This window comes from Cherax quadricarinatus, chromosome 17 (genome assembly GCF_038502225.1).
Source record: "Cherax quadricarinatus isolate ZL_2023a chromosome 17, ASM3850222v1, whole genome shotgun sequence".
NCBI lineage: Eukaryota > Metazoa > Arthropoda > Malacostraca > Decapoda > Parastacidae > Cherax > Cherax quadricarinatus.
Window position 1 is genome coordinate 48032941 of NC_091308.1, and position 22553 is coordinate 48055493.

Sequence of the window (22553 nt, forward strand, 5' to 3'; positions counted from 1 at the left end):
AAGGTGTGCGAGGCAGCGGATAAAGCAGCTGGGATAGATGAGATCAAGACAGAAATGTTAAATGAAGGTGGGGATATAGTTTTGGAGTGGGTGGTGCCGTTGTTCAATATATGAAATAAGATCACGGTAAACAGGTTATATCACAATGTGCAGAATATCCACCGTGAAAAAATAGCAAAATTCCAAGCCCTTTTGTGTGAGAAATCACAAGAGCTTGGAATTTCACTATTTTTTCACAGTGTTGTTCTGTATGTTGTTCAATATGTGTATGAAATAGGGGAAGGAACCTAGGGAATGGCAAGGAGCATGCACACATCCTTTGTATAAGGTAATAGAAGATAAAAGAATGTGTAAGAATTAAAGAGGAATAAGACTGTTGAATATACTATATAAAGTGTATGGCAGAGTTATTATTGAAAGAATTAAGGGCAGGACAGACAGCAGGATCACAGATGAATAAGACTGTAGGAAGGGTTGCTCACTATGCTTAAACTGAAGCATATAAGTGAGCAACATTTAGATAAAAGTAAGGAAATTTTCACTGCATTTATGGATTTTGTAAAGGCATATGACAGGGTGGATATGGAAGCAATGTGGCAGATGTTGCAAATGTATGGAATACATGGTAGGTTATTGAAGCAGTAAAAAGTTTTCATGTGTATAGCAAAGTTAAAATTAGGAATATGGATAGAGAGGGAGATAATTTTCCAAAGTAGGCTTAGACAGGGATGTGTAATGCCACCATGGTTGTTTAACCCTTTGACTGTCGCAACCCCCAATCCTGAGGTGTCTCCTGGTGTCGCAAAATTTAAAAAAAAAAAAAAAATTATTTTTTCTTATGAAATGATAGAGAATCTTTTCCCGACTGTAATGACACCAAAAAAACTAAATTTGATGGAAAACTGGCGGAATTATGCTCTCGCGAAGTTAGCAACCTCAGCGATGTTTACAAATCGGCGATTTCGCCAACTTTGAGCCCTATTTTCAGCTAATTCCATTGTTCCAGTCGCCCAAACTCATAGCTATTTCTTTAGAACTCCATTTTTTCTATCGATTGAGTACAAGAAACTGCCCACTTACCGATTTCAACTACCTAATAATGTGGTCAGAAATTTGGAATTTGGCCAATTTCACGAAAACTAAAAAATATGACAATTTCAAAATAAGGTCCAGAATGAACAATGCAGACATTCCTGGCTCTAAAATAACATCTTCTTTGTTCATCAGTCACATCTCCAGTCCCCTCTGATATTATTCTTGCTTTCTATTTTGAATTTTTATTCAAACAAAAAATAGAAGACTTACTATTATGCAGACTACTGCAATACTGTAATAATTGTATAAATAACATCAACCCATTCGTGACTGCATATCAGAATGGCTAATTGGACATTTATTGGAAAATGGCATCATTTGTTTACTTCTGAACATTGGCAAAAATCAAACATTTCCCCTACTTTGAGCTCCATTTCTAGGTTCTTTTCATAGTAAAATCAATCAAAATCACCTCTATTTCTATAATATGTTTTCCATTCTATCAAATGAGACCAAGAAAATGAGAATACAACCATAAATACTATACGAAAATAGACCACAAAGTTGGCATTTTAATTAAAAACGGTCGGAGTTTTTTTTTTCTCATTATGCACTGCGTGCTCCAGGATTTTTTTTATATGGTGCACACTGACCACACAGACCCATTCTCTCACATGTGGGCCTACCAGCTTTCTCCTGCTTGATTTGAAGCCGCTAGAATTTATGAGTATATATACGTCAAACACGGTACCTCGTAAGACGTACATATACGGCCGCGACAGTCAAAGGGTTAACATACAGTACAATATTTATAGATGGGGTAGTGAAAAAAGTGAATGATAGGGTGTTAGGGAAAGGTGTGGGACTAACACCCAGGTAACCATTTTAAACTGATGGGTGAACTGGGACAGGAACAGCAGGTGTCTTATGGAAACACGTCCCTAATGTTTTCCAGCCGTACCGGAGGAGATTCAAACTCCGGATCTTAGTCTGTGAGCCGAGTGCTCTAGCGGTCGAGCTGTATTTACTGAACCAGTGAAGATGATACTACTCCTTCAATTATGCATGTACTGTACTGTACTTACTGAACCAGTGAACAAGACACTACAGCTTCAATGTGTGTACTGTACTGTACTTATTGAACCAGTGACAATGATACTACTGCTTCAGTTATGTGTGTATTTTACTGTACTGTACTTACAGAACCAGCGAACATGATACTCCTACTTCAACAAGTGAGAGCAGTAGTGGTCGTGGAGGTGCTTCACCACGGTACCACAACACCACCTCATTCTTCCCACAATCAAGTAAATACTCCGCCAGTACCTCAGCACCTGCAAGAGTTATTTATTCTCAAAATTGCAAGCCATACTTTATGAGGGAAACATAAAAGTTAATGTTACATTTTGTAAAACTGTGCACTATATGCAAATGAATGGGGACCCAATGTCTCTTATTCAGTTGTGAGTGTTATTTTATAATAAGTATACCAGCTGCCTCCCTTTTACATGCTTAACCCTTGAGCTCTGTATGATGTACAGTGGTGCCCTGAGTTTCGAACTTTCTTCATTCCAGAAGGCTGTTCAAGTGCTGTTACCGAACGAATTTGTTCCAATAAGGAATAGTGTAAATTAGATTAGTCCGTTTCAGACCACCAAAAATACACTTACAAAAGCACTTACATAACTGGTCGAGTTGGAAGCAGTTCAAAACTAGGGCTATCACTGTACTTCATTTTATTTTATTAACACACCGGTCGATTCCCACCAAGGGTGGCCCGAAAAAGAAAAACTTTCACCATCATTCACTCCATCACTGGACTTCATACGCCTCCAAAACAGTTGGGATCCTCTCAAAGATTTGTTATTTTGTACCACAGCCAGCCCTACTCACACTACACTATTCACTCATCTATCCCTACCTCACCTATGCTATTTGTGCCTGGGGATCAACAACAGCAACCCACCTAAAGCCAATAATAACCCAACAAAAAGCTGCAGTAAGAATTATCATGCAATTCAATGCTAAACAACACCCCTTCCCTCCACTCTTCAAAGACCTAAACCTATTCAATGTATAAAACATTCACACCTACTACTGTGCAACCTACATTTACAGAACCTTAAATTCAAATATTAACCCCCGAACTAAAACACTTTCTTGATAGTTGCAACAGGACCCACAGACATAATAGCAGACACAGAAATCTCTATGACATTCCTTGTGTTTGGCTAAATCTCTTCAAAAACTCAATGTATGTACATGAAAGGGCCAAAAATCTGCAACTCCCTGACAGAAATCTCTAGAACCACAGACTCAACCACCATTTTCAAAGCTACCATTAAAAAACACCTTATCTCCCTAACACACCCCCATCATCAGCTATGTGAAAACCACACATTCCTCTTCTGTATCATGAACACATTCAAAACAAAACAGACTTACTCTCAATATTTGTAATTCTCCCTATTTTACACTAACACTCGCCCAAATGACTGTAAACATAAAATTCCTAATACTATGGTTATTGCCTAATTAGTCTTAAGTTAGTCCTAAGTTTGCATCAAATACTTTGCCAATATCTGAGCTTTAACCCTTTATTACAAACGCTGATTTCTTATTACAACGTCTACACACAAGCAGAGGGTATTTTTATTTCAATAGCCTGATATCAGTGTAGTAACATAAGAGTTTGGAATACAAAATAAACACTAAAATTTATAATCTTTACTATAACAATATTAGTAGGTAGTAGGTTGGTAGACAGCAACCACCCAGGGAAGTACTACCGTCCTGCCAGATGACTGTGAAACAGAAACCTGTAACTGTTTTGCATGATGGTAGGATTGCTGGTGTCTTTTTCTGTCTCATAAACATGCTAGATAACAGGGATATCTTGCTACTCCTACTTACACTTTGGTCACACTTCACAGACACGCACATGCATATATATATATACATACATCTAGGCTTTTCTCTTTTTTCTAAATAGCTCTTGTTTTTCTTTATTTCTTCTATTGTCCATGGGGAAGTGGAAAAGAATCTTTCCTCCATAAGCCATGCGTGTCGTATGAGGCGACTAAAATGCCGGGAGCGATGGGCTAGTAACCCCTTCTCCTGTAGACATTTACTAAAAAAGAGAAGAAGAAAAACTTTATAAAACTGGGATGCTTGAATGTGCGTGGATGTAGTGCGGATGACAAGAAACAGATGATTGCTGATGTTATGAATGAAAAGAAGTTCGATGTCCTGGCCCTAAGCGAAATAAAGCTGAAGGGGGTAGGGGAGTTTCGGTGGAGGGAAATAAATGGGATTAAATCTGGAGTATCTGAGAGAGTTAGAGCTAAGGAGTAGCAGTAATGTTGAAGGATCAGTTATGGAAGGAGAAAAGAGAATATGAATGTGTAAATTCAAGAAATATGTGGATTAAAGTAAAGGTTGGATGCGAAAAGTGGGTCATAATAAGCATGTATGCACCTGGAGAAGAGAGGAATGTAGAGGAGAGAGAGAGAGATTTGGGGAGATGTTAAGTGAATGTATAGGAGCCTTTGAACCAAGTGAGAGAGTAATTGTGGAAGGGGACCTGAATGTTAAAGTAGAAGAAACTTTTAGAGAGGGTGTGGAAGGTAAGTTTGGGGTGCCAGGTGTAAATGATAATGGGAGCCCTTTGATTGAACTTTGTATTATAGAAAGGGGTTTAGTTATAGGTAATACATATTTTAAGAAAAAGAGGTTAAATAAGTATACAAGATATGATGTAGGGTGAAATGACAGTAGTTTGTTGGATTATGTATTGGTAGATAAAAGACTGTTGAGTAGACTTCAGGATGTACATGTTAATAGAGGGGCCACAGATATATCAGATCACTTTTTAGTTGTAGCTACACTGAGAGTAAAAGATAAATGGGATACAAGGAGAATAGAAGCATCAGGGAAGAGAGAGGTGAAGGTTTATAAACTAAAAGAGGAGGCAGTTAGGGTAAGATATAAACAGCTATTGGAGGATAGATGGGCTAATGAGAGCATAGGCAATGGGGTCGAAGAGGTATGGGGTAGGTTTAAAAATGTAGTGTTAGAGTGTTCAGCAGAAGTTTGTGGTTACAGGAAAGTGGGTGCGGGAGGGAAGAGGAGTGATTGGTGGAATGATGATGTAAAGAGAGTAGTAAGGGAGAAAAAGTTAGCATATGAGAAGTTTTTACAAAGTAGAAGTGACGCAAGGAGGGAAGAGTATATGGAGAAAAAGAGAGAGGTTAAGAGAGTGGTGAAGCAATGTAAAAAGAGAGCAAATGAGAGAGTGGGTGAGATGTTATCAACAAATTTTGTTAAAAATAAGAAAAAGTTTTGGAGTGAGATTAACAAGTTAAGGAAGCCTAGAGAACAAATGGATTTGTCAGTTAAAAATAGGAGAGGAGAGTTATTAAATGGAGAGTTAGAGGTATTGGGAAGATGAGAGGGAATATTTTGAGGAATTGTTAAATGTTGATGAAGATAGGGAAGCTGTGATTTCGTGTATAGGGCAAGGAGGAATAACATCTTGTAGGAGTGAGGAAGAGCCAGTTGTGAGTGTGGGGGAAGTTCGTGAGGCAGTAGGTAAAATGAAAGGAGGTAAGGCAGCCGGGATTGATGGGATAAAGATAGAAATGTTAAAAGCAGGTGGGGATATAGTTTTGGAGTGGTTGGTGCAATTATTTAATAAATGTATGGAAGAGGGTAAGGTACCTAGGGATTGGCAGAGAGCATGCATAGTTCCTTTGTATAAAGGCGAAGGGAAGTATGGTAGAGTTACTATTGAAAGAATTAAGAGTAAGACGGAGAATAGGATAGCAGATGAACAAGGAGACTTTAGGAAAGGTAAGGGGGTGTGTGGACCAGGTGTTTACAGTGAAACATATAAGTGAACAGTATTTAGATAAGGCTAAAGAGGTTTTTGTGGCATTTATGGATTTGGAAAAGGTGTATGACAGGGTGGATAGGGTAGCCAATGTGGCAAATGTTGCAGGTGTATAGTATAGGAGGTAGGTTACTGAAAGCAGTGAAGAGCTTTTACAAGGATAGTGAAGCTCAGGTTAGAGTATGTAGGAGAGAGGGAGATTATTTCCCAGTAAAAGTAGGCCTTAGACAAGGATGTGTGATGTCATTGTAGTTGCTCAATATATTTATAGATGGGGTTGTAAGAGAAGTGAATGTAAGGGTCTTGACAAGAGGTGTGGAGTTGAAAGATAAAGAATCAAACACAAAGTGCGAGTTGTCACAGTTGCTGTTTGCTGATGATACTGTGCTTTTGGGAGATTCTGAAGAGAAGTTGCAGAGGTTGGTGGATGAATTTGGTAGGGTATGTAAGAGAAGAAAATTAAAAGTGAATACAGTAGACCCCTGGTTAACGATATTTTTTCATTCCAGAAGTATGTTCAGGTGCCAGTACTGACCGAATTTGTTCCCATAAGGAATATTGTGAAATAGATTAGTCCATTTCAGACCCCCAAACATACACGTACAAACGCACTTACATAAATACACTTACATAATTGGTCGCATTGGGAGGTGATCGTTAAGCGGGGGTCCACTGTATAGGAAAGAGTAAGGTTACGAGGATAACAGAAAGATTAGGTGACAAAAGATTGGATATCAAATTGGAGGGAGAGAGTATGGAGGAGGTGAATGTATTCAGATATTTAGGAGTGGACATGTCAGCAGATGGGTCTATGAAGGATGAGGTGAATCATAGAACTGATGAGGGGAAAAGGGTGAGTAGTGCACTTAGGAGTCTGTGGAAACAAAGAACTTTGTCCACGGAAGCAAACAGGGGAATGTACGAGAGTATAGGTGTACCAACACTCTTGTATGGGTGTGAAGCATGTGTGATGAATGTTGCAACGAGGAGAAGGTTGGAGGCAGTGGAGATGTCATGTCTGAGGGCAATGTGTGGTGTGAATATAATACCGAGAATTTGTAGTTTGGAAATTAGGAGAAGATGTGGTATTACCAAAACTATTATCCAGAGGGCTGAGGAGGGGTTGTTGAGGTGGTTTGGACATGTAGAGAGAATGGAACAAAACAGAATGACTTCGAGTGTATAAATCTGTAGTGTAGGGAAGACGGGGTAGAGGTCGACCTAGGAAGGGTTGGATGGAGGGGGTAAAGGTGGTTTTGTACGCGAGGGGCTTGGACTTCCAGCAAGCGTGCGTGAGCGTATTTGATAGGAGTGAATGGAGACAAATGGTTTTTAATACTTGACGTGCTGTTGGAGTGTGAGCAAAGTAACATTTATGAAGGGATTCAGGGAAACTGGCAGGCTAGACTGTAGTCCTGGAGATGGGAAGTACAGTGTCTACACTCTGAAGGAAGGGTGTTAATGTTGCAGTTTTATAACTGTAGTGTAAAGCACCCCTCTGACAAGACAGTGATGGAGTGAATGATGATAAAAGTTTTTCTTTTTTGGGCCACCCTGCCTTGGTGGGAATCGGCCGATGTGTTAATAAAAAAAAATTATATAAACTAAAAAAAATAAAGGAAAAAAGGTATGTTGGCAACATTTCTGCAAGTGGCAGGACTCCATATTGGTGTCAGGTGAGCATCCAGCTCCAACTTCGCGGCCATCTCGGTAAGTACTGATCCTAATTTTTTTTTTTTTTTTTTTGGTCTTATTACACACACAAAATATTCGGAGCACTAGCAGTGAGAATGTAGATCTACGCTTGAGTAGTTAACGGGTTAATTATCTGATGAGATTTTCCTAATCAAAATTTATAATGAAAGGAGAAAAATACAAGAGGAAATGCTATGAAACTGCTCTCATCATGACATCAAACACAGCTACACAAATTATTATGATATTTAGGGGAAAGCACAAAACCTGTAGGGGTCATGCAGAGGCAACTACACTTGATCACACACAACCATGACAACTTCAAGAAGAAGAGGAGGAGGAAGAACCACCACCAACAAAGAAGAAACAACTAACTAACCAACCAGCACCACCACTTCCCTCACACATACTCTTCTAATCATTCAAGCTTTTTGTGTTCCACATTCTAAATTGCACGTGCTTGCAGAATACAAGTTTCATTCATTCTTCACTTTCTTGTCCCATAAAGTGGTAACCTTGTTTCTTCAACACAACAAACCAGAATTCTTTGATGTGTGTGTTTGAAGTGCATGTTTGGTAGTATTTGGAACACTTACATATCTGTGAAATGTCTAGATCATAAATAAACATGTCTTTGCAATCTTTAGATCATAAACAAGCATATATTTCCAATGTCTAGAAAAGATCATGCACAAAAAATGCTTCACAATTTCTATCCTCTTCAGATTTTGTATAAGTATTTATATTGAAGTATTTATATTGAAGTTTTTATTACATTTATGGATTTAGAAAAGGCATATGATAGAGTGGATAGAGGAGCAATGTGGCAGATGTTGCAAGTTTATGGAATAGGTGGTACGTTACTAAATGCTGTAAAGAGTTTTTATGAGGATAGTGAGGCTCAGGTTAGGGTGTGTAGAAGAGAGGGAGAATACTTCCCGGTAAAAGTAGGTCTTAGACAGGTATGTGTAATGTCACCATGGTTGTTTAATATATTTATAGATGGGGTTGTAAAGGAAGTAAATGCTAGGGTGTTCGGGAGAGGGGTGGGATTAAATTATGGGGAATCAAATTCAAAATGGGAATTGACACAGTTACTTTTTGCTGATGATACTGTGCTTATGGGAGATTCTAAAGAAAAATTGCAAAGGTTAGTGGATGAGTTTGAGAATGTGTGTAAAGGTAGAAAGTTGAAAGTGAACATAGAAAAGAGTAAGGTGATGAGGATATCAAATGATTTAGATAAAGAAAAATTGGATATCAAATTGGGGAGGAGTAGTATGGAAGAAGTGAATGTTTTCAGATACTTGGGAGTTGACGTGTCGGCGGATGGATTTATGAAGGATGAGGTTAATCATAGAATTGATGAGGGAAAAAAGGTGAGTGGTGCATTGAGGTATATGTGGAGTCAAAAAACATTATCTATGGAGGCAAAGAAGGGAATGTATGAAAGTATAGTAGTACCAACACTCTTATATGGATGTGAAGCATGGGTGGTAAATGCAGCAGCGAGGAGACGGTTGGAGGCAGTGGAGATGTCCTGTCTAAGGGCAATGTGTGGTGTAAATATTATGAAGAAAATTCGGAGTGTGGAAATTAGGAGAAGGTGTGGAGTTAATAAAAGCATTAGTCAGAGGGCAGAAGAGGGGTTGTTGAGGTGGTTTGGTCATTTAGAGAGAATGGATCAAAGTAGAATGACATGGAAAGCATATAAATCTATAGGGGAAGGAAAGAGGGGTAGGGGTCGTCCTCGAAAGGGTTGGAAAGAGGGGGTAAAGGAGGTTTTGTGGGCGAGGGGCTTGGACTTCCAGCAAGCGTGCATGAGCGTGTTAGATAGGAGTGAATGGAGACGAATGATACTTGGGACCTGACGATCTGTTGGAGTGTGAGCAGGGTAATATTTAGTGAAGGGATTCAGGGAAACCGGTTATTTTCATATAGTCGGACTTGAGTCCTGGAAATGGGAAGTACAATGCCTGCACTTTAAAGGAGGGGTTTGGGATATTGGCAGTTTGGAGGGATATGTTGTGTATCTTTATACGTATATGCTTCTAAACTGTTGTATCCTGAGCACCTCTGCAAAAGCAGTGATAATGTGTGAGTGTGGTGAAAGTGTTGAATGATGATGAAAGTATTTTCTTTTTGGGGATTTTCTTTCTTTTTTGGGTCACCCTGCCTCGGTGGGAGACGACCGACTTGTTGAAAAAAAAAAAAAAAAAAAAAAAATTATATTGAAACAGACTAGCATAAAAATACTACACGTTACATTGCTTACTGGCAGAAGGAAGAGAAAGAGGCTGTTGTGTTCCACTAACACTAGAACATTGCAACACATCAACTTACTGGCAGAAGAGAGAGAGACAGTAGGGACATTGTGTTCCGCCAACGCTAGAACACTGCAACACATCAACTTACTGGCAGAAGAAAGAGACAGCAGGGATGTCATGTTCCGCCAACACTAGAACATTGCAACACATCAACTTACTGGCAGAAGAGAGAGAGACAGTAGGGACATTGTGTTCCGCCAACACTAGAACATCGCAACACATCAACTTACTGGCAGAAGGAAGAGAAACAGCTGGGATGTTGTGCTCTGCCAACACAAGAACATCACAACATGTTGGCACTACAATAACTCTCTCTTCTTTCCTGCTGCTACTCATCACACTGAAAGCTTTCACCTCCTCCTTGATGAAGCGTCGAATAACCTGATGAAAAGACAAATTATTCATTACTAACATGTATAAATAGTAGTAGTAATATTAACAGTAGTAGTAGCAGTGGCAACAGCAGCAGTGGTAGTATTAGTAGTAGTAGTAACAGTAGTGTTAGTAACAGTAGTGTTAGTAACAGTAGTAACAGTAGTGTTAGTAACAGTAGTGTTAGTAGTAGTAGTAATAGTAGTGTTAGTAGTAGTAGTAGTAGTAACAGTAATGTTAGTAATAGTAGTAGTAACAGTAGTGCTAGTAATAGTAGTAGTAACAGTAGTGCTAGTAATAGTAGTAGTAACAGCAGTGTTAGTAGTAGTAGTAACAGTAGTCTTAGTAGTAGCAGTAGTAACAGCAGTGTTAGTAGTAGTAGTAGCAACAGCAGTGTTAGTAGTAGCAGTAGCAACAGCAGTGTTAGTGTTAGTAGTAGTAATAGTAGTGTTAGTAGTAGTAGTAATAGTAGTGTTAGTAGTAGTAGTAGTAGTAGTAATAGTAGTGTTAGTAGTAGTAACAGTAGTGTTAGTTGAACTGTAGTAAACAGTTGTTTTAGTAGTAGAAGTAGTAAACAGTAGTGTCAGTAGTAGTAATAGTAGTGTTAGTAGTAGTAACAGTACTGTTAGTAGTAGTAACAGTAGTGTTAGTAGTAGTAACAGTAGTGTTAGTAGTAGTAGTAGTAACAGTAGTGTTAGTAGTAGTAGTAGTAACAGTAGTGTCAGTAGTAGTAGTAGTAGTAACAGTAGTGTCAGTAGTAGTAGTAGTAGTAACAGTAGTGTCAGTAGTAGTAGTAACAGTAGTGTTAGTAGTAGTAGTAACAGTAGTGTTAGTAGTACAGTGGACCCCCAGTTTTTGTCTGGTGCAGAAATTGTACAATTTGGATTTCAAGCACTTTTTTGGCAAAATTTTCCCCTGGGCTTCATATATCCGCTCGGAAACTGTCCATATCAGACGCATCCACCTGCCCAGGACGCCGCTTCTCATGTGTACCAGACTTGATCTGCCCCTGTCTCACATTGAGTTGGCAATACTCCACGCTTTCATCCATTGTTTTCTGTGCTTGTTTATTGATTGCGACTTTGAAATAAGCCACCATGGGGCCAAAGAAAGTTCAGAGTGCCAGCCGTTTGGTAAAGAAGGTGAGAAACACAATAGAATTCAAGAAAGAACTTGTAGCAAAATATGAAAGTGGCATACGTATGGCCAAGCTCACCAGGATGTATGGGAAATCAACATCAACAATCAGTTCCATCCTTGCAAAGAAAGCAGAAATCAAGGAAGCTGATGTTGCGAAAGGGGTAAATATGCTAACAAAACAGAGATCACAAACAATCGAGGATGTGGAGAAGTTGTTGTTGGTGTGGCTCAACGAAAAACAGTTAGTGGGAGATAGTGTTGCGGAGGGGATAATTTAGGAAAAGGCAAGGCAGTTGCATGGGGATCTTGTAAAGAAAATGCCTGGAATGAGTGCTGCTGTTAGTGAATTTAAGGCCAGCAAAGGCTGGTTTGACAGATTCAAAAAGTAAAGTGGTATACACAGTGTAGTAAGGCATGGCGAGGCTGCAAGGCTGGACAAACGTGAAGCCAAAGAATCTGTTGATGAATTCAAGGGGTACGTAGAGGCTGAAAGATTCCTCCCCAAAACGTGTTCAATTGTGACAAAACAGACCTCTTTTGGAAGAAAATGCCAAAGAGGACCTACATCACACAGGAGGAAAGAGCACTGCCAGGACACAAGCCTATGAAGGACAGGCTAACTCTTTTGTTCTGTGGTAATGACAGTGGGGAATTCAAAGTGAAGCCGTTACCCATGTATCACTCTGAAAATCCTGGAGTGTTCAAGAAAAACAATGTCATGAAGAGTATATTGTGTGTGATGTGGAAGGCTAACAATAAGGCATGGGTCATGAGGCTAATTTTCATTGAGTGGGTCAATGAAGTGTTTGGCCCGAATGTGAAGAAATACCTCATGGAAAATAAATTGCCTCTTAAGTGCCTCCTGGTAATGGACAATGCTCCTGCTCATCCTCCAGACTTGGAAGACCTATTGTCTGAGGAGTGTAAGCTCATCACAGTGAAGTTCTTGTCCATGGTCCAGCAGGTCATTTCAAACTTCAAAAAACTGTACACCAAAGCAATGTTTCAAAGGTGCTTTTAAGTGACCTCGGACACTGAATTGACCCTAAGAGAGTTCTGAAGGAATCACTTCAATATCCTCAATTGCACAAGCCTTATAGATAAGGCTTGGCAGAAAGTGACTTCCAGGACGATGAACTCTGCTTGGAGAAAATTGCGGCCAGAATGTGTCCTCGAGAAGGATTTTGAAGGCTTAAAGGCTGGCCCTGATGACCCTATGTCTATTGTGGACTCTATTGTGTCTTTGGGGAAGTCCATCGGGTTGGATGTGAGTGGCCAGGATGTGGAAGAATTGGAGGAGGACCACAGGGAAGAGCTAACCACTGAAGAGCTGCAAGGCCTTCAAATGAACAGCAACAGATTGCAGCTGAGGAAATTGCTTCAGAGAAGGAGGAGGAAGAGAGAGGGGAGAATGTGACTTCTTCAGTGATTAAGGACACTTGTGCAAAGTGGAGTGAGGTGCAAAGTTTTGTGGAGAATTATCACCCTAACAAAACTGTTGCAAGCCGTGTTTGCATGTTCAGTGACGATGTCTTGTCTCATTTTAGGCAAATCTTAAGGAGACACCAGAAACAGGCCTCTCTAGACAGATTTTTTGTGCTACAGGTGTGTAGTGACTCAAGCTGGTCCTAGTGCCAGTAAAAAACAAAGGGAAGTAGCCCCAGAGAGGGCTTTGATACCTTTAGTCCTTATGGAGGGAGATTCCCCTTCCAAACAATACCCTCAACTCCCTCTCCCCGCCTCGCCTTCTTCAATACGCCAACATGTCTTCAAGAAAGGTAAGTAATGTTCATTTATCATTAAAATTGGTCATTTGTATTGATTTCTCATTGTTTTCTGTAAGTAAAACTATAGTTATTCTCTACAAAATGTATTTTTTGTTAACATTTTTGGGTGTATGGAATGGGTTAATTAGAGTTACATTATTTTTTGCATGAAATACAGTAGGGCCCTGCTTTTCGGCATTTCGCCTTACGGCATTCCACCAATACAGCGATCTCAAATTATGACCAAAACTTTCTATATGGCAAGTGGTCTTTCAAATACAGAACGGGCCACCCAGTTTGTTTACATTCTCCATGAACACATCTCTCTATTATGTAATAATAATCACTCTTGGGCACGTTAAATGTCTAATTTTACATCATTATAGACAAAATTATATAAGAAACACATTACATAGCATATAAACATGCGGGAAGGCGAGGTAGGGGTCGGCCTAGGAAAGGTTGGAGGGAGGGGGTAAAGGTGGTTTTGTGTGCGAGGGGCTTGGACTTCCAGCTGGCATGCGTGAGCGTGTTTGATAGGAGTGAATGGAGACAAATGGTTTTTAATACTTGACGTGCTGTTGGAGTGTGAGCAAAGTAACATTTATGAAGGGGTTCAGGGAAACCGGCAGGCCGGACTTGAGTCCTGGAGATGGGAAGTACAGTGCCTGCACTCTGAAGGAGGGATGTTAATGTTGCAGTTTAAAAACTGTAGTGTAAAGCACCCTTCTGGAAAGACAGTGATGGAGTGAATGATGGTGAAAGTTTTTCTTTTTCGGGCCACCCTGCCTTGGTGGGAATCGGCCAGTGTGATAATAATAATAAACATGCTGTTGATATACTACTATGGAGGTGTGGTTGCTGGGTGGAGGGAAAACATTCTGTAATACTAATACATAATAACCACTCTTGGGTATATTAAATGTCTTATTTTACATTAACAGACATTTTCATTAACCCATCTATTATATTTTTTCTGAAATTATATAAGAAACACGTTACATAACATATAAACATAGTATGTTTATATACACCTCCTGGCGCTATATAAGGCTCCATCCTGTCACTTCAAATGTTCAATCTGTCAGACACTGCAACACAGTGGAGGGAAAACATTACGTGACTCCCCATAATAAATAATGCTTTTTTTACAATTCTCGGCTTGAATTATTCATTACTTCTCCCTTTGTTGGTAATGGCATCTATAGGTAGTTGTTATATGCGATTAAACTCAGTGAACATGGTATGCCAATGGTAATAATATAGCTCTGGGCCACATTAAATATCGTGTAGCTATATAGGTAGGTGTAGGTATGTAGTTCTGGTGGACTACATCCCTACATATTATTATAACTGATACTTGTGTGTACCAAAGTAAATTTACACACTGTGCTGGCATGCAGATACACATTAAAATCGCTAAGAGTGTCTTACTAGTCTTGAAGACACCATATTAATAATGATAATAATTCTTTCTTTCAACACACCGGCCGTATCCCACCGAGGTGGGGTGGCCCAAAAGGAAAAACGAAAGTTTCTCCTTTTACATTTAGTAATATATACAGGAAAAGGGGTTACTAGCCCCTTGCTCCTGGCATTTTAGTCGCCTCTTACAACACGCATGGCTTACGGAGGAAGAATTCCGTTCCACTTCCCCATGGAGGTAAGAGGAAATAAACAAGAACAAGAACTAGTAAGAAAATAGAAGAAAACCCAGCGGGGTGTGTATATACTATATGCTTGTACATGCATGTGTAGTGTGACCTAAGTGTAAGTATTAGTAGCAAGATGTACCTGAAATCTTGCATGTGTATGAGACAGAAAAAAAAAGACACCAGCAATCCTACCATTGTGCAAAACAATTACAGGCTTTCGTTTTACACTCACTTGGCAGGACGGTAGTACCTCCCTGGGTGGCTGCTGTCTACCAACCTACTACCTAAGAATGATAATAACAACACAATAATAATCACTAAGGAGCATTAAATATCATATAAAATGTTAATATAGACATTTTGCTTAATCCATCTAGATACACCCCACAGTAGAATAAATTAACAAACATGAGATGTGGTAGCCAGGTGACTTGTAGGACTTGTGGTAGCCAGGCAACTTGTGGTAGCCAGGTGACTTATAGGATTTGTGGTAGCCAGGCAATTTGTAGGACTTGTGGTAGCCAGGCGACTTGTAGGGCATGTGGAAGCCAGGCGACTTGTAGGACTTGTGGTAGCCAGGTGACTTGTAGGACTTGTGGTAGTCAGGCGACTTGTAGGATTTGTGGTAGTCAGGCAACTTGTAGAACTTGTGGTAGCCAGGCGACTTGTAGGGAGTGTGGAAGCCAGGCGACTTGTAGGGAGTGTGGAAGCCAGGTGACGTGTAAGACTTGTGGAAGCCAGGTGACTTGTAGGATTTGTGGTAGCCAGGCAACTTGTAGGACTTGTAGTAGCCAGGCAACCTGTAGGACTTGTGGTAGCCAGGCAACCTGCAGGACTTGTGGAAGCCAATGACTTGCAGGACTTGTGGAAGCTAGGCAACATGTAGAACTTGCGGTAGCCAGGCAATTTGTAGGACTTGTGGTAGCCAGGCAACTTGTAGGACTTGTGGTAGCCAGGCAACTTGTAGAATTTGTGGTAGCCAGGCAACTTGTTGTCCAACATCAGAGAAAATGTGTACACTATAATATTACTGGGGGTAACTAGATAATTATTCTTTTCGTATGCCTCACTCAGGGCATCATTTCTTCTAAAAATGGTGTTAAATGAGAATGGGAGTGTTTCTCTTTATTTATTCTACTGTATCAACGTGGAGACAACTTGTACACAGTAAAAAGTAACCAAAACCAGATGCGTTCGTCTGGATTGTTTACATTATGTGTGGGTGGGGTGGTGAGGGCTGCCCTTCTTGGCTACCCATACTTCCTAACTTGACTTCATACGAATAAAACTCGCCTCTCACCCTATATTAAGACTAAAAATATTTTAAGGTAATTAATGAGTGTACAGTGGACCCCAGGCATTCGATGGCATCGGTATACGTTAAATCCGGTATACGATACATTTTAACGCAAAAATTTTGCCTCGCCATTCATTAAAAAACCCGTGTTATGGTTCAAATATGAATCTTTAGCCAGGTTAGTGCACTCCGTAACAATACACTTCATAGAATGAGAAGATGCTTCCAAACTTGGAAATGTAAGGCACAAATAATAGTTACTCAGTCTTTTCTAGTTTCTTTTTATTTAAAAGCTTAAATACTACTTAGATATTCATAAATATCTATTAAATATCACTTCGTCAGAAACTTTCATTAACATAAGAAAACACTTAAATAGAATGTACATCATAGACCCCCTCTGGAGACTATATCAATATGGTCACTACACTTGTTAACGATCAGAGGAATAGGACGGCTTCCTCAACAATGACATGACTTGTACGCGAGTATATACATTGAGAAGGAATACATTCCCTGAGTAACTCCCTGGCATAAGGAAAATATCATTAAAGTTCTAAACTTGACACAGGTTGTCCCATCGTGAACTGAGGGTAACAATATATAGCTGTCCACAGACTTAATTCAGAATAAACCTCAAGGTGGTTCAGGAGTTTCTACGACACAATTCTCTATCCATCTGAGAATAAGGTGGAGTACTGGAGGGGTAGCTCAGTCAATGCACACTGAGTCGGCAGAGTGAGCGAACTGAACTCACACAGTTAATCCCTACATGACATCAACTCGCCAAAGGGGAGAGCAGACTAAACTACCCTCCAAGGACATACGTACCTTGTTTCAATTCTTAGCCAGCTGTTATCTACCTACCTAACACATTACTCAAAATGTATATACACATCATACCCGGGTATATTCCTAAACCAGATAATATTATAAACTAGTGGAATCTTTAATTTAGTTAATATTAAAGAAACCCCGAGTATAATATTGAGTGGACAAAACATAAATTAATCTCATTATGATCTTGGTCATAACAACCTGCCACACACGATTCGTCCAGGACATGTCCCAGTGCGTGCAGGTGTTTACAAGCCAGCCAGTGTGCTCACATCTAAGCATACATTCGGTACATTCCATATTATCACAGTGTTTTGGTGCTTGTTTCTGCAAAGTAAGTCACCATGGGCCCCAAGAAAGCTTCTATTGCCAACCCTGCGAGAAAAAGGGTGCTAATTACTATGGAAATGAAGAAAGAGATAATTGCAAAGTATGAAAGTGGAGTGCGTGTGTCGGAGCTGGCCAGGTTGTATACCAAACCCCAATCAACCATCGCTACTATAGTGGCCAAGAAAACGGCAATCAAGGAAGCTGTTGTTGCAAAAGGTGCATGTCTGTTTTTGAAACAGAGATCGCAAGTGTTAGAAGATGTTGAGAGACTGTTATTGGTGTGGATAAATGAAAAACAGATAGCAGGAGATAGCATCTCTCAAGCAATCATATGTGAAAAGGCTGGGAAGTTGCATGAGGATTTAATTGAAAAAATGTCTGCAACTACTGGTACTGTGAGTGAATTTAAGGCCAGCAAAGGTTGGTTTGAAAGATTTAAGAATCATAGTGGCATACATAGTGTGATTAGGCATGGTGAGGCTGCCAGTTCGGACCAAAAAGCAGCTGAAAAATATGTGAAGGAATTCAAGGATTACATAGACAGTGAAGAATTTAAACCTGAACAAGTTTTAATTGTGACGAAACAGGCCTGTTTTGGAAGAAATTGCCAAGCAGGACCTACATTACTCAGGAGGAAAAGGCACTCCCAGGACATAAGCCTATGAAAGATCTTCATTGAAGGTAAGTGCCGTGCATTCTATTGTTAGTAGAGTACTACTAACTGTGAATGTCTTCTTCAGTTCGTGTGCATTAAACTTAATATTTCATGTGGTAAAACTTTTTTTCATACTTTTGGGTGTCTTGCACGGATTAATTTGATTTCCATTATTTCTTATGGGGAAAATTAATTCGCCTCACGATAATTTTGGCATACGATGAGCTCTCAGGAACGGATTAATATCGTATGCCGGGGTCCACTGTACTATACATGTACTACATATGGATAAGCATAATCTGATTAATGATACTCAGCATGGATTCACGAGAGGCCGTTCTTGTCTAACTAATATATTAACTTTCTTCAGTAAAGCTTTTGAGGCTGTTGATCACAATAAAGAATTTGATATTGTTTATTTAGATTTTAATAAGGCTTTTGATAGAGTACCGCACCAAAAACTGTTCAAGAAAGTGGCAGCTCACGGCATTGGGGAAAAACTGCTCTCATGGATCGAGTCATGGCTCACAGACAGGAAGCAGAGTGTATGCATAAGTTGGGTTAAATCCGAGTGGGGATCTGTAACAAGTGGCGTTCCACAGGGATCAGTCTTGGGCGCATTGTTGTTTATAATATACTGTATATCAATGATCTTGAAGAGGGAATTACAAGTGATATGAGAAAATTCACCGATGACACAAAGATAGGTAGGATAACTGACTCAAACATAGATATCACGGAACTTCAGGAGGATTTAGACAAGCTTAATACCTGGTCAGAAAAGTGGCAGATGCAGTTTAGTGTAGATAAATGCAAGGTTCTGAAGCTCGGGAGTGTCCATAACCATAGCACTTATAAGTTAAATAATGTAGAACTTAGCCATATAGACTGCATAAAAGGACTTGGGGGTTATGATAAGCAGTAACCTTAAACCAAGACAGCAATGCCTAAGCGTACGTAATAAGGGCAAACAGATTACTGGGATATATATCAAGAAGTGTAAACAATAGAAGTTCAGAGGTTATATTACAGCTTTATACATCATTAGTAAGGCCTCACCTATATTTTGCAGCTCAGTTCTGGTCTCCATATTACAGAATGGACATAAATTCATTAGAAAACATTCAGCGTAGAATGACTAAATTAATACAAAGCATTAGAAATCTTCCTTATGAAGAAAGATTGAAGATTCTTAAATTACATTCACTTGTTAGACAAAGAATGAGGGGAGACCTGATTGAAGTAAGTGGAAGATGGGTATCAATAAAGGGGATATAAATAAGGTCTTGAGATATCTCTCCAAGAGAGAACCCACAGTAATGGATTCAAATTAAACAAGTTTAGATTTAGAAAGGAGAATGGAGCGAAACAGAATGACTTCAAGAGTGTATCAGTCTGTAGTGGAAGGAAGGCGGGGTAGGGGTCGGCCTAGGAAGGGTTGGAGGGAGGGGGTAAAGGAGGTTTTGTGTGCGAGGGGCTTGGACTTCCAGCAGGCATGCGCGAGCGTGTTTGATAGGAGTGAATGGAGACAAATGGTTTTTAATACTTGACGTGCTGTTGGAGTGTGAGCAAAGTAACATTTATGAAGGGATTCAGGGAAACCGGCAGGCCGGACTTGAGTCCTGGAGATGGGAAGTACAGTGCCTGCACTCTGAAGGAGGGGTGTTAATGTTGCAGTTTAAAAACTGTAGTGTAAAGCACCCTTCTGGCAAGACAGTGATGGAGTGAATGATGGTGAAAGTTTTTCTTTTTCGGGCCACCCTGCCTTGGTGGGAATCGGCCGGTGTGATAATAAAAAAAAAATAAAATAAATTCTTTTTTTTTTCAACAAGTCGGCCGTCTCCCACCGAGGCAGGGTGACCCAAAAAAGAAAGAAAATCCCCAAAAAGAAAATACTTTCATCATCATTCAACACTTTCACCACACTCGCACATTATCACTGTTTTTGCAGAGGTGCTCAGAATACAACAGTCTAGAAGCATACACATATAAAGATACACAACATATCCCTCCAAACTGCCAATATCCCAAACCCCTCCTTTAAAGTGCAGGCATTGTACTTCCCATTTCCAGGACTCAAGTCCGACTATATGAAAATAACCGGTTTCCCTGAATCCCTTCACTAAATATTACCCTGCTCACACTCCAACAGATCGTCAAGTCCCAAGTACCATTCGTCTCCATTCACTCCTATCTAACACGCTCACACACGCTTGCTGGAAGTCCAAGCCCCTTGCCCACAAAACCTCCTTTACCCCCTCTCTCCAACCCTTTCGAGGACGACCCCTACCCCGCCTTCCTTCCCCTATAGATTTATATGCTTTCCATGTCATTCTACTTTGATCCATTCTCTCTAAATGATTAAACCACCTCAATAACCCCTCTTCTGCCCTCTGACTAATACTTTTATTAACTCCACACCTTCTCCTAATTTCCACACTCCAAATTTTCTGCATAATATTTACACCACACATTGCCCTTAAACAGGACATCTCCACTGCCTCCAACCGTCTCCTCGCTGCTGCATTTACCACCCAAGCTTCAGACCCATATAAGAGTTTTGGTACTACTATACTTTCATACATTCCCTTCTTTGCCTCCATAGATAACGTTTTTTGACTCCACATATACCTCAACGCACCACTCACCTTTTTTCCCTCATCAATTCTATGATTAACCTCATCCTTCATAAATCCATCCGCCGACACGTCAACTCCCAAGTATCTGAAAACATTCACTTCTTCCATACTCCTCCTCCCCAATTTGATATCCAATTTTTCTTTATCTAAATCATTTGACACCCTCATCACCTTACTCTTTTCTATGTTCACTTTCAACTTTCTACCTTTACACACATTCCCAAACTCATCCACTAACCTTTGCAGTTTTTCTTTAGAATCTCCCATAAGCACAGTATCATCAGCAAAAAGTAACTGTGTCAATTCCCATTTTGAATTTGATTCCCCATAATTTAATCCCACCCCTCTCCCGAACACCCTAGCATTTACTTCTTTTACAACCCCATCTATAAATATATTAAACAACCATGGTGACATTACACATCCCTGTCTAAGACCTACTTTTACCGGGAAGTAGTCTCCCTCTCTTCTACACACCCTAACCTGAGCCTCACTATCCTCATAAAAACTCTTTACAGGATTTAGTAACTTACCACCTATTCCATATACTTGTAACATCTGCCACATTGCTTTCCTATCCACTCTATCATATGCCTTTTCTAAATCCATAAATGCAATAAAAACTTCCCTACCTTTATCTAAATACTGCTCACATATATGCTTCAATTTAAACACTTGATCTACACATCCCCTACCCACTCTAAAACCTCCTTTCTCATCCGCAATTCTACATTCTGTCTTACCTCGAATTCTTTCAATAATAACCCTACCGTACACTTTTCCTGGTATACTCAGTAAACTTATTCCTCTATAATTTTTACAACTTCTTTTGTCCCCATTCCCTTTATATAAAGGGACTATACAAGCTCTCCGCCAATCCCTAGGTACCTTCCCCTATTTCATACATTTATTAAACAAAAATACCAACCACTCCAACACTATGTCCCCCCCTGCTTTTAACATTTCTGTCATGATCCCGTCAGTTCCAGCTGCTTTACCCCCTTTCATTCTATGTAATGCCTCACGCTCTTCTTCACTCCTAAAAGATGGTATATGCTCTTATATGAGTGTGAAGCATGGGTGATGAATGTTGCAGCGAGGAGAAGGCTGGAGGCAGTGGAGATGTCACGTCTGAGGGCAATGTGTGGTGTGAATATAATGCAGAGAATTCGTAGTTTGGAAGTTAGGAGGAGGTGCAGGATTACCAAAACTGTTGTCCAGAGGGCTGAAGAAGGGTTGTTGAGGTGGTTCAGACATGTAGAGAGAATGGAGCGAAACAGAATGACTTCAAGAGTGTATCAGTCTGTAGTGGAAGGAAGGCGGGGTAGGGGTCGGCCTAGGAAAGGTTGGAGGGAGGGGATAAAGGAGGTTTTGTGTGCAAGGGGCTTGGACTTCCAGCAGACATGCGTGAGCGTGTTTGATAGGAGTGAATGGAGACAAATGGTTTTCAATACTTGACGTGCTGTTGGAGTGTGAGCAAAGTAACATTTATGAAGGGGTTCAGGGAAACCAGCAGGCCGGACCTGAGTCCTGGAGATGGGAAGTACAGTGCCTGCACTCTGAAGGAGGGGTGTTAATGTTGCAGTTTAAAAACTGTAGTGTAAAGCACCCTTCTGGCAAGACAGTGATGGAGTGAATGATGGTGAAAGTTTTTCATTTTTCGGGCCACCCTGCCCTGGTGGGAATCGGCCAGTGTGATAATAAAAAAAAAAAATATGTGCTTCAATGTAAACACTTGATCTACACATCCCCTACCCACTCTGAAGCCTCCTTGCTCATCCGCAATCCTACATTCTGTCTTTCCTCTAATTTTTTCAATTATAACCCTACCGTACACTTTTCCTGGTATACTCAGTAAACTTATTCCTCTATAATTTTTACAATCTCTTTTGTCCCCTTTCCCTTTATATAAAG

At 40.1% G+C, this 22553-nt stretch overlaps 1 protein-coding gene across 3 annotated transcripts in view; it reads right to left on the reverse strand.

Annotated features, from left to right (window-relative positions):
* Positions 1-22553, reverse strand: part of mtDNA-helicase (mitochondrial DNA helicase) — a gene marked incomplete at its 3' end in the record, with an annotated part of 132972 nt that overhangs the window by 56886 nt on the left and 53533 nt on the right. For all 3 annotated transcript variants that reach the window (XM_070085966.1, XM_070085967.1, XM_070085965.1), the window contains 2 exon segments: positions 2237-2369; positions 10179-10329. In XM_070085966.1, the coding sequence (XP_069942067.1) occupies positions 2237-2369; positions 10179-10329 (284 nt within the window).